The following is a 13864-nucleotide window of genomic DNA, read 5'->3' on the forward strand; positions in this document are numbered from 1 at the left end:
TATGTAAGTGCGTTTGTACGTGTATGTTTGGGGGTCTGAAATGGACTAATCTACTTCACAATATTCCTTATGGGAACAAATTCAGTCAGTACTGGCACCTGAACATACTTCTGGAATGAAAAAATATTGTTAACCGGGGGTCCACTGTACTTCTTAAATGACTTGTTATTAAGACATGTTTTTACTCCTGAAGTCTTAAGACCTAGTAACTGTAACTAGGCTACAACTGTAATAAATTTGGTAAATAAGTTGTTGCTGTTAGTTAAAACTTGGTTACACTGACTTACCAGTGTATCCAGGAAGACAGACACAGGTATAGCCACCCTCACGTCGCATACAGGTGCCATGGTTGCCACAGGGGCTACTGTAGCATAGATTGACCTCAGTGTCACACTCATAGTGCTCACGCATCCCAGTGAATCCCTGCCAACACATGTACTGTCAGTCAGTATGTGTTGTGTCACAGATAAGGCATGGTTAAACACTATAAAAAATCTTAAGGATTAGTTTCAAAGGGAAACATTATATATTTCTATATTGCAATTTGTTTAAAGCACCATATATATATATATATATATATATATATATATATATATATATATATATATATATATATATATATATATATATATATATATATATATATATATATATATATATATATATATATATATATGTATATATATATATATATATATATATATGTATATATATATATATATATATATATATATATATATATATATATATATATATATATATATATATATATATATATATATATATATATATATATATATATATATATATATATATATATATATATTAACTAAGACACATGGGGTTCAGAATAAATATCAAGATTTAAATACTAGAAAATCAAGATATGGGGAAATTTATCCCATAAAACCCTGAAGAATGTGTGTTAATCATTTCCTAGCTAGCCTTCTTATTGTGCATATAATTATAATTAACTACTTAAGAAATTTTCCTTAAGAAATCATTGAATCTGTTTGAAATAATAAGTCAAACTTTTAAAAATTGTACTACTGTTCACTGAGCTACCTTTCTCATTGTACATATAATAGTAGTTAACTGTATAAAAAATCCAACTTAATAAACCATGTCTAATTCTAAAATAGTCTTCAAGCATTATGATTAGTTTGCCTGAAATGCAGTGCATACTAGAGGCTTTCTTTTGTGACTAACAATGTTTTATCACATGTAAACTACATTATCCTTGTACAGCATAAAAAGAAATAAAAATTTAAATTTGAACTTGAAAGAACAAGGCATGGCTTATTTTGTGATTTTTTTTTTAGAGGGGGGTCACCATATTTTAATGATGAGCACTGAAGGTGCATATCCTACCTTTTACACTATTCCTACTTGGAAGCACCAGTCATGATATATGTCTCAACAAGTGAACATGATATATCAATATATCACCACCCTGCCTCAGTGAGAGATGGCTAGTGTTAAAAAAAAAAAAAACACATGTACATATATCAATAAGTTACCACCTTAGGGCATCTGATATGATGATGTTGTGAAGGATTCTTCAATGAATTAACTGGAGTCACCTATCCTTTCCTTAGGTCAAACCTAATTACCTACCACTCCCTAGACACTGTATGATCTCTAGAGGCTTAGTGCTTCCTTAAAATTATATTAATAATACTTGTGGTACTGGTGGTCATACCTTAGGGCACCTGCAAGCAAAAGTGTTGACGGGGTAGATGGGTCGGAAGAGTATGCTGTTGGAGGATATGAAGCCAGAAGCATTACCAAACTTGAGAACATTGAGGCACTCCTCAAAGTTGAGGCAGGGCTCTCGTACACACAGTGTGTCGTCAAATGGCAACACCTGCAACAAAAATCATAAAGATAAGTTGCCTATAAACATTGCTGCACCTACCACAAATTATCTTACAAGATATGCTGACTACATTATATGTCAACTGCTGTTTTATGGCAAACTAAACTAAAATGATAATACACATAAACAGATTCACATTAAATAAAATGAGTGCAGTACTCTATGACATTATATTCATAACAGTGCATGATAAACTGGCATTATAATACAGCATTGCTATTTTGTAAAAGAATATACAGTAGACCATTGTTTAACATGATTTTGTCATGCACGTTTTTGTTATAGCACGAGTGAAGAATTGCAGCATATTTTTGTTTAACACTTCGTAAAATTAGTTTAACACGTTTGCGTGAGGGGAAAAAATTTTGAGTGCGCGGTTGCATGCCGGGCAGGATGGTCTGTGGGTTAATGGGTTACACCATTGTGTCAATGGGGAAGACCTATCTGCATCCCCCGCCTCCCTAAGCCACCCACACCACCCTCATCATCAAGTGTTTAATGTTGACGAGACAAGAGTTGTTGGAAAAAATGCCGACACGAACCTATATCAGTCAGCAAAAAGAAAAATGCACCGGGCTTCAAGACAGCAAAGGATCACTTCACCTTGCTCCTTTGCAGTAATGCGGCAGGTGATTTCAAGTGTAAGCCCATGGTTATTTACTGCTCTAAGAATCCTCGTGCTTTGAAAGGTGTAGATAAAAACACCTTATCAGTAATTTGGAGGTCAAACCAGTCACATGACAGAGGAAATATTTATTGCCTGGTTTAAACATCACTTTATTCCTGAAGTCAAGTTTTACCTGCACAGCAAGAACCTCGTATTCAAGGCACTCTTCTTTCTTGATAATTTCCGTACTCATCCACAAGCTTTGCTGGACGTGACCCCACAAATACAACCACTGGATCAGGGAGCTATTAAGTCATTCAAGTGTAACTACACAAAAAAGTTATGAAAAAACTAGTTGCATCAATGGACTCTGACTCCAGCCTGGCAGTACCAAGCCTCTAGAATAAATTTAACATTGCAGATGCCATCAGCTATGCTAGGAGTGCATGGAATGAAGTGCCCCAATCAACATTAAATGCAGGCTGGGGAAAGTTATGGCCTTTTGTAGTTAATTCTTTCACTGGTTTTCCCTTGCTTGAGAGTCAGGTTCAGGAAATTGTTCAGCTGGCAAGGAGATTACCAGGTGATGGTTTTGAAGATATGAATGAAGAAAATGTGAATGAGCTCTTAGAAGATGATGTCATAAAGACGGGAGTCCAGAGGAAATGTTGGCAGAGCTCGATGCACATATACAAGGGAGGGAGATAACAGATGATGAAGAACCTGAAGAAAAACAGTTAACATCGCAGCAGTTACGTGAGCAGTTCCATGTTGCTGCTAAACTAACAGACTTTTTCACTGAAGAAGACCCTGACAAATCTAGAAGCAGTGCTTTGAAATGAGGTCTAGACAAGCTGATGATGCCTTACCATCAGCTGTATAATGTACTGCAGGGTAAAAGAGCCCAGAAATCCATTAAAGAATTTATGCACACTCCAATACAACCATCAACTTCAGTACCAGAACCTCTACTATCCACTTCTGCCAACAACCATCCACCTCAGCCCAGTAGGGCCACACCATCCATATCCACTCTCTTCACAATCATCCACAAACACCATTACCCATAACTTAAGGTAAGAAATGCTATTATTTCTATTGCATTTGTAGTCTTAAGCAGTAATATATCACAACAATACACTACAATTACATAGTCACTTTTATTTTGAAAGATCTGGTGCTCTAAAAAAAAGTGGTTTGGCTTTTTGGGGGCTCACAGGAACGTCACCCTATTTTTCCCATAAGTTCTTCAGTTTGTCTAACACGGTTTTGTCTAATATGGCATTTTCAGGACCGTAACTACCGAGTTAAACGACGGTCTGCTGTATGTATTTACTTGAATAGAATTTCTAACGTTTAAGTGTACAACTCATAAACTCATACAGCTGGGTCTAAGAAATGATTCTGTAAATATCTGCTATAAACAAATATAAAGGGAGATGATGGAATAATTTTATTTGCTCATCATTTCTATTCATGTACAAAACATCCCTAAATGTGCATGACAACTTTTACAATAAATTCTTTCCAGGGAAATAATAATAGGCATTTCAAGTATGTACTGTATATACAGTAGTACTAGCTATCTACTGCATGTGTTTCTGGAGGTGTAAAGATATGCTTTATTCAGGAAATATACAAATGATTTTACAGACAGAAGTGTATAGTATTGTGCAATGGTTCTGAAGACTGAGATGGAGGTCAAGCTCATTGCAGGCTGGAAGGTAAGATCTGCTATCCTGGATAATGGAGATACAAAATTTAAATATGGCTGAATGTTTACAAATCTCGTAAGATGTATTTTCAATACATCATTTTAAGCATTTGAACTTGCTGGTGTGGAATTTGTAGTGTACAGAAAATGAAGGTGGATATACTGGGATCTGGATGATGAGTGTGTAGGCCAAAGATAAATAAAATTTGATGGAGGAAGAGGAAAAAAAAGTTATTTTTGGAAAATGAGTTGAAGACACATTAAGGATAAATGAGTTTCTTTGGAGATTTGGGCTCTGATTCCACCATTTTAAGTAGGGCTGGATACAATGATTTATGTGAATGTTTTGACAGAAGAGGCTAGAGCATGCAAGGATTAAGCAGCTTAAAGTGAAGAACAATCTGAATATTAATAAGTGATGAAACTGACTTGGACAGTAGAGAGTTTGACAAGGTCAGCACGGTGGAGGTAGACCCGTTCCCTCAGGTACTGGGGAGGGTAGAACTCCTCTCCAGGAACATCAGGTCGTTTAGCAGAGAAGCTCACATTGAGGATACGAGCTTCCACGTCAGTGTCGTCCTGTGGTGTCATCACGCCAGTCACCAGCAGCAACAAGGAAGCAGGGAATAAAATTCAGTGGAGGGTACAAAGGAAAATATGAATAAAATAATACAACCATATAAGCTGCTAAACCTGTGATAACCAATCTGCCACCTATTCCTTATATAGTAGTTAAATTACCCATTACAGGGACTAGTTGGCAGAGTGGCTATCACACTGTTATAAAAACCCAGTCTCCCTGGCAAAAGATATGCCATAAAAATAAGAGACAATTGTAATTTGTTTTACAGTAAAGAAAGATCTCTGAGCCAAATTAATTCACACCTTAATGGTCTGTGTTTAAAGAACTTCAATGCATTTAATGAACTTTGCTGACAGGGTAGAGAAACAGACATTCTTTGCATTATTAACCCAGCATAACCCAAGAAAACCAGGCAGTGTGGCTTTGCCATTGAGGTTCTCAGGTCCTGCCCTAAGACCGAATAAGTAAATCTTTACTAAGATTTTAGCTGTGATACATAACACACACACAACAGTCTTGAAGTCACATGCATAGTGGCAATATGTATTTACTTGTGGATATTGTTGAAGGATGCTCCTCTGGAAATCAGACATTATTGTATATTTTATAATGTATGCAAGTTATTTACACACTCCTTCAGGATACTGCAGTTTGCTTAAAGGCTGGACACATGGAATAAACAATTAATGTATTTCTTGGGTAAATTGTTATTTTGGGGGATAATAGTGAAAATAATAATTTCTTTTTGGCAAGAGCCAATCAACGCTCAGAGCTGCGGCCCTGGACAATCACACCAAATATAAATAAAGATGCACCAGATATTAAGAAACACTGATTGCAGAGTAAGGTTAAGGTTTAAAAAAAAAGACACACGAGCAAGCACTAGTACATACATAATTATTAGAAACTGTTTTGGTCCTGTGTCCTTGGAGTGATTAAAGTCCCATCATTGAAACATTTTTTAATAAATATGTCCTAGTGTTCCTTCATGTATCTTTCTAAATCATTTGTCAGTAACCATTACCTGGGTTTATACCAGAGTAAGGTTAAGTTATATTATGCTAATTTATATTAGGTGGGCTTTATTAGTTTTGGTTGTATACATTACCTAATAATATCTCTAGTGTAAAACTCAGTCAGTATCACTCAATTTAAACTAAATTTTAGAACTCATCTGCTATGTGTTTAAGCCTCACTCTCAATAATTTATTTCCATTGAGGTACAAGATTTATATTTACAATACACAAAACCATCAAGTAGATGAATAAGACAACTGTGCAACACATAGCTTTATCAGTCCAAACCATACCACAGGCAGGGATTGAACTTGTGGTGAGTGAGTTGTAAAACTCCAGATCAGTGCATAGGCCTTGCAAGATATGAAGTAGTAGTTTGAGGTGATCAGTCCTTCAGTCTTGAAAGAAGGTGTATTAAGTCCATCAGTTCTGAAGAATCTGAAGTAGATGCCAGAGGACGGAAACGTATGTACTGGAAACAGGTGAGGTGAAGCAGCTTAGAGACAGTGTCACAGGTGGGTGGAGATCATTAATGGAAGTTGGTCATGCCATAAGACTAGGCAAGTATTAGAGCTTTAGAAGAATTCTTGGAATCTTAGTAGAGAAAATTTTTCTACAACTCTTAACACTTGCCTAACCTTTTGTCAGGACCAACATCCACTAGTGGTCTCCACCCACCTGTGACACAGTCTCTAAACAGCTTCACCTCACCTATCTCCAATACATATGCAAGTTTCCACCCTTTTAGCATCTACTTTAGATTCTTCAGAATCATTGTACCTTTCAAAGCCAAGGGACTGATCGCCTGAAACACTACTTCCCATCTTCCAACGTCTCCAACAGATTCATCAAGGCTAAGATTTTGATTGGATTTTTAACCCTAGAATGTAAGCCACCCAGGATAACCCAAGAAAGTCAGTGCATCATCGAGGGACTGTCTGTCTTATTTCCATTGCGATCCTTCAATCTTGTCCCCCAGGATGCCACCCACACCAGTCAACATACACCCAGGTACATGCTTGCTAGGTGAATGGGACAACAGGTGAAAGAAAACATACCTATGTTTCCATCCCTGTTGGAGATCAAACTATGGACACTGTGTGTTAAGTGAGAGCATTGCCTTTAGGGACTGATCATCCCAAATTACCTCTTCTTGTCTTCCAAGGCCTCCAGTTTTATTCTCTGTATTATACTGATAAAGTCACTGGCTGGTAAAAATGATCCACAATAAGGATATTCAAAGGTTGCACATGTGTCTTATCCATGTATGAGCTGCTCTGTCAGCCAGACATATACATACATACAGACAGTCATTGAATAATACATTCAGACTGACACATTATGTCTTATCTCCCAAAATAAAAAGTAACAGGCAAGTGACAGACAGGTGCCTGTCAGACACCTATCTGCATGTGAATATAGCTGTTAGACTGACAGCTTGTCTGTCAGTGATGACGGATGACTGACAGTCTGCCAAACATTCATACAAACATACTGTACACAGTCTGTTTATCAGTCTACTTTAATAACTGTATTATACTCATGGTGTGGAGAGTAGTCAAAATATTACAGAGGTACATAATGGGTCCAGGAACTGTACCTCAACACTACAGAGGTACATAATGGGTCCAGGAACTGGGCCACAAAGTTTTGATAACTGAACAAATTACACTGGTAAAGAACTATTTACATGTATATATCTGGTTACAATTATAATGAGTTATTTATGTAGACATGAATTAGGTCACACAGAAAAAAAAAAACGTGTCATGGGTTATTTAGTGAACAAAGTCAGAATGGTTGGTAATATACCATTGTGGATAAAATACTTTTACATTTCTTGAACATTTCTGAGTTGTCTCTAAATTCATTAGTTACATCGCATTCCAGCAAATAATAACGTAAGGTGTGACAATTGTCTATCAGGCAAAGTTAACATTTAGTTTGGTCTACATCATCTGGTGGTGGTGATTTACCTGTCTATCAAAGACTGACAGACATACTGTCAGTCTGACAGGTAAACACATTGTATTTCTGTCCAATAAACTGGTAACAGTCGTGCAAATAGTCAGTATTCCAATATATAGGATGCAATTATGCTGGCTGAATTTGGAGCTACCTTCCCACATACGGTTTTTAGCACTTCTCCAAGAGATTAATAATAATGAACAACCCTTCCTGGTTTAGCAGCGTCACGTGAAAGAAAACAACCAACCTGAATGTTAAATATGAAGATGTTTTCTCTGGGACAGGGGATGATAGCAGCCAGACCGTCCACGAAGTAAGACAGGAGGGGAGACAGGAAGGCCTCCTGGGTCATCTCTGCCATACGAACTGTTACTGAGTTGAAGAGCATCGCCTCAGTCACCAGCCTCACCTGAAGACTCATCTCAGCAGTCACCTCATTCAATCCATCTGCAAAAAACACAAAGCAAACATTTTAATTAATGTTGATAATGGGAAGTAGAGTACCTGCACTCTGAAAGAATGGATAGGGATGGTGTATGTCTGAGTTCAGAGGGTCCTCTGAACTCTTATATCTCCTCACTTCTGATAAATAAGTTTATTTAGGCACAGGTACACATATTATTATTATTATAATAAAAAAGAAGCGCTAAGCCACAAGGGCTATACACAGGTACACATAAGCACAACTATCATGCATAGTGTAAATTACACAGGATAACCCCCCCCCCCCAAAAAAAAAAAAAAGTCAGACAACGTGACAGGTACTAGAAAGTAAATGATGCTTGAAGTGGACCATATTTGACATACTACTCTAGTTATCGCACACAATCCCATGGATTGTATAAACCAGAATGGCCGACACGGCAGGTTGTGTAGCGGGCTAGCTGCGGGATTTTCAAAGATAGCTCCTGGTCAAAGAGGCTGACCAGGTCCCTACTTAACAGAACTCAGTGTGAATGCTTTGAGAAGATACCAGAGCAGCGAACGGACATTCCAGTGCATCGTTTCAGCGTAAATAGTTGAAGTGTTGTGCAGTTTTAGAGGCTTTGGTGTTGTTGAGTCAGGACCAGTCAGCACCTCCCCCTCTCTCTGCTGGGGGGGAGGGGGAGGGGGAGGGCGTGTGTAGTAAACAGTGACCCTCTCATAACGCCTCACCCCTGCGCGTCTCCCCCGCCTCACCCACCCAACTCCCAGAGCCACCCCATCTGTAGAGGGTACTTCTCCCCTAACCCACGATGTCAGCGATGGCACTGCAGGGAGTGCCGGGCTCACAGGAACTTCCACTACAGTGACAGCATCGTGGAGTTCGACCGCGAGGTAGCTGTCAGGTGTGCCACAGGCAGTGTGTACTCAGTTCCTCAAGCTTCAACATCCGTGCACACGAGGGCCTGGGATCTTCAATCAACTTGGCGTCCACCAGGACGCTGACATGTCCCTAGGGGAGCTCTCCATCGGGCTGCTAACGGAGTCACTGGCTTCTTGGACCTCTTGGGGAGGGTCGATGGTGCTTGTGCAAGCAGCAGATCCCGGGGCAACTTGCTGCTGTTTGCAATGGCTGTCTACCGAGGAGAGACAGGCACCTAGCAACATCTGTTGTTGGGGCAATGGATGAATTCCCTGCTATGTTTGTTAACTGCTCATTACTCTGTAATTTGTCTATGATTGTAATCATGTGATAATGTGTTTATCATTCATTACCTTTGAAACTTGTCATGATTTTGACCAGCTCTACCTGGAGCTCATTACCTTTGTAACTTGGTCATGATTATGACCAGATCTAGTTCATTACCTTTGTAACTTGCTCAGCTATCAAAACTTTGGAGTCCAGTCCCTGGACCAATTATGTACCTCTGTAATCTTTTGACTACCGCCCACAGGATGGGTATGGGGTGCATAATAAACATATTAAACTAACTATATAAAACTGATCGGAGGGCATTTGCACATACCAATATTTGCACGAATTTTTAAGGAATTACAGTGTGGAAATTTATTTACTTACTACTGTGCAATCTACATCTACAGGACCTTAAACTCCAATATCAACCTTGACCTAAAACGCTTTCTTGATAGTTGTGACAGAACCCACAGGCATAACACCAGACACAAACATCTCTACGACATTCCCCGTGTCAGACTAAACCTTTACAAAAATTCAATGTATGTCAAAGGCCCTAAAATCTGGAATACCCTACCTGAGAACTCTAGAACTGCAGACACATTCTTCACCTTCAAAACTACCATTAGAAAACATCTTATCTCCCTGATACACCCCATCAACTAACTACACGAATACCACCTGGTGGTTCACACTTACACTCACTCACCCATTTGACCATAAACAGAAATATTAATCTCAATCTTAAAATAATGAATCCTATGATACTCCAATACTGAAACTATGTACTGTGCCAAAACAAAAGGATTCACATTGCTAAACTCACAAACTAGTATTTAGTCACTTAGCCATAATACCAACTTACCTCATAATTTGTAATATTTTAAAATAAAGAATTAAACTAAGTCTGCCCGAAATGCCTAGCCATGCTAGGCGTTCTAGTGGTACACTCTGTAATCATTATTTAACTACATGTAAACCACACAACAACCAAATTCTGTAAATTCAACATTGTAATCTTTATAGAGAATAAACTTTGAATTAAAGTTCCACAGGACAGACACGGCGAACCAAGGGATCCCAGCAAGGCCGTAATGGAACAGCTGAGCTGGGTGGCCCTTAAACCCACCCAAACAAAAAGCGTTCTCCCCGAACATAACCACATTTCTCTCCCCGAGTTGGCGTGGATGAAGGTACTATTTAAGTTACAGATTTACCCTTCAGGGAAGGAGTAGGTAGTTTTACTGGTAGTACACTAATATTAGGATCATTGAGGCAACTGTAGATAATAATAATGTAAACCTAAGACCTTAACATAGGTAGTAATAGGCCGATAATGTAGGCAAACACTAGGTTAAGTTAGCTAGGGAGAACTGGCAGCCCTAGCTTGAACGACGAGGCACGGGTCTCAAAGACACAATAGCGTCCTTCTTAAGGCAGACACCAACTGGACAAGATGTGCTGTGATCAGCAGACGGCGCCCCCCACATGTCTTCACATTTGAGACCTGGGGAAATCTGGTAGAGGCACCTCGATGTACTGTAGATGACCTCCGTCAGGCCCATACAGTAAGACAAGACCTCCACTTTAATTCATAGATTTCTGGCCAGTGTCTGGTGAGAACTGTGAGTGAGTTTGATCTGTGGGCCTGTGTTGCAGCTTGCAGAGCATGCCCAGTAAGTACCAGTGTCTCTCGTAAGTCTGGAAGCTAGTGTCCGTGTCTGCATAGTTATACTAGGGGATACATACCCTCTTGGATATAGGAATTTCTGAGGTGCAGGCAGGTCACTAATAACGATTGAATATTGCAGGAATTAAGGCTCCCGGTTGCACGTGGTTTCTGAGGGGAAGTCCAGAGGGGCTAAGGCTAAGCTTAGGGAAGTTGAAGATCAGGATATATGCTGCAACACCAAGTAAGTTAGTCCTTCATACGTGCATGCAGGCGAGTTTCTTGCAACATCAATCATTTGTGAAAATCTGTCCTATAAGCCACTTGTGAGGCTGAGGTACCCACCTCAGAGCTCGGTGTCAACAGAGTTTGCCAGGGTAGGCGACTCACTTGGAGGCAGTCCACACAAATTTTCACATACAGCAAACAAGTGGATCAGTGTTCTAGTGTGATAAACACAAAGCTTGGAGGAAGAAAATGATTCTTTCAACCATTTACAGCAACTCCTGAGAAGTAGCGGGGGGAGGGGGGAGGGGTACCTAAAACAATATGTAGACAAAATCAGTCCAAGTATATAGAAATAACTTTGTAGCCATATTTACTTTATTAGAACCTATGTATGTTGAAAAGTTTTATTTATTGAAAGAACAGTTGAATGAAAGGTCACTGGGACACCACTGGTCAGTAGTGTAGGTGGACACCACTGGTCAGTAGTGTAGGTGAACACCACTGGTCAGTAGTGTAGGTGGACACTACTGGTCAGTAGTGTAGGTGGACACTACAGGTCAGTAGTGTAGGTGGACACTACTGGTCAGTAGTGTAGGTGGACACTACTGGTCAGTAGTGGTGGACACTACTGGTCAGTAGTGTAGGTGGACACTGCTGGTCAGTAGTGTAGGTGAACACTACTGGTTAGCAGTGTAGGTGAACACTACTGGTTAGTAGTGTAGGTGAACACTACTGGTTAGTAGTGTAGGTGAACACTACTGGTCAGTAGTGTAGGTGAACACCACTGGTCAGTAGTGTAGGTGGACACCTGGAAAATCCTGGAGGGACTGGTCCTAAACCTGAACACTGAAATCACTCCTTATGATAACAAGATATTTGGCAGACGGTTCAAAATACCTCCATTTACAAGCAGGGGCGCGACAAGTACACTTAGACATCGATGAGTGTCAGAGATCCCCGACTCTTCAACGCCCTTCCTCCGTACATAAGGAGAATTGCCAACAAACCTTCAGCAGTCTTCAAGAGGGAACTTGATAAGTCCCTCAAATTAGTTCCTGACCAGCTGTGGTTCGTACGTTGAACTTGGGACATCCAATAGTAATAGCCTAGTTGATTAGACTTTGATCCACCGGGAGGCCTGATGGATCGTTGACCCCGAAAACATCTATCAGGTATTTTTCAGATATTAGAAATAGGTTAGACAGAGTCCTGAGTGGTAATGGTTGGTCGGTAGAGCTAAATACGTTTAGGCGAGTGCAACATAGGGTAAGGCCCGTTAGTACGCTCTACTCCTGTGTTTTAACAGCAAGAAAATGAAATGCTAATAAAGCAAGAATAAAGAACTTATTAAAGCAAATAAGATGCACAGCAAGGGGTGGAGGAAGAGAAGACAGTAACACAGAGCAGCAAGCCACGCCATTACATCCATTTTTTCCCCCATAAACAAAGGTATTATCACGCCCGCTGTTTGTCTTCAGTATTTGTCTTCAGTGTTTGCCCGGCCATCACACCTGCTTTCCCCTCCCACCGACCCACCACTCCATTCCATCCATCCAATATTTGCACTACCTGGCCACCCAAGACTGATCCTCGTACCCGTAGTGCTGTCTCCATCATCCACCCACTCACAACCACCCCTGTGTACTACCCATACCCACACAACTACCCCTGTGTACTACCCATACCCACACAACTACCCCTGTGTACTACCCATACCCACACAACCACCCCTGTGTACTACCCATACCCACACAACACCCCTGTGTACTACCCATACCCACCAAAACCACCCCTGTGTACTACCCATACCCACACAACCACCCCTGTGTACTACCCATACCCACAACCACCCCTGTGTACTACCCAAACCCACACAACCACCCCTGTGTACTACCCATACCCACACAACTACCCCTGTGTACTACCCATACCCACACAACTACCCCTGTGTACTACCCATACCCACACAACTACCCCTGTGTACTACCCATACCCACACAACACCCCTGTGTACTACCCATACCCACACAACCACCCCTGTGTACTACCCATACCCACACAACTACCCCTGTGTACTACCCATACACACACCACCACCCCTGTGTTCTACTCATACCCACTCACAACCACCCCTGTGTACTACCCATACCCACACAACACCCCTGTGTACTACCCATACCCACAACCACCCCTGTGTACTACCCATACCAACACAACCACCCCTGTGTACTACCCATACCCACAACCACCCCTGTGTACTACCCATACCCACACAACCACCCCTGTGTTCTACCCATACCCACTCACAACCACCCCTGTGTACTACCCATACCCACACAACCAACCCTGTGTACTACCCATACCCACACAACCACCCCTGTGTACTACCCATACCCACACAACCACCCCTGTGTACTACCCATACCCACACAACTACCCCTGTGTACTACCCATACCCACACAACACCCCTGTGTACTACCCATACCCACACAACACCCCTGTGTACTACCCATACCCACACAACACCCCTGTGTACTACCCATACCCACACAACCACCCCTGTGTACTACCCATACCCAC

The 13864-nt window shown here is 40.7% G+C and overlaps 1 protein-coding gene across 3 annotated transcripts in view; it reads right to left on the reverse strand.

The window, feature by feature from the left end:
* stan (Protocadherin-like wing polarity protein stan) overlaps positions 1-13864 on the reverse strand; it is a 403445-nt gene that overhangs the window by 84067 nt on the left and 305514 nt on the right. For all 3 annotated transcript variants that reach the window (XM_053779307.2, XM_053779309.2, XM_053779308.2), the window contains exons 3-6: positions 8016-8215; positions 4630-4779; positions 1703-1867; positions 288-423 (exon numbers count right to left, since the gene is read on the reverse strand). In XM_053779307.2, coding sequence (XP_053635282.1) covers positions 288-423; positions 1703-1867; positions 4630-4779; positions 8016-8215 — 651 coding nt within the window. The remainder of the gene's footprint in view (positions 1-287; positions 424-1702; positions 1868-4629; positions 4780-8015; positions 8216-13864) is intronic.

Source organism: Cherax quadricarinatus, chromosome 29 (genome assembly GCF_038502225.1).
Source record: "Cherax quadricarinatus isolate ZL_2023a chromosome 29, ASM3850222v1, whole genome shotgun sequence".
Lineage (NCBI taxonomy): Eukaryota > Metazoa > Arthropoda > Malacostraca > Decapoda > Parastacidae > Cherax > Cherax quadricarinatus.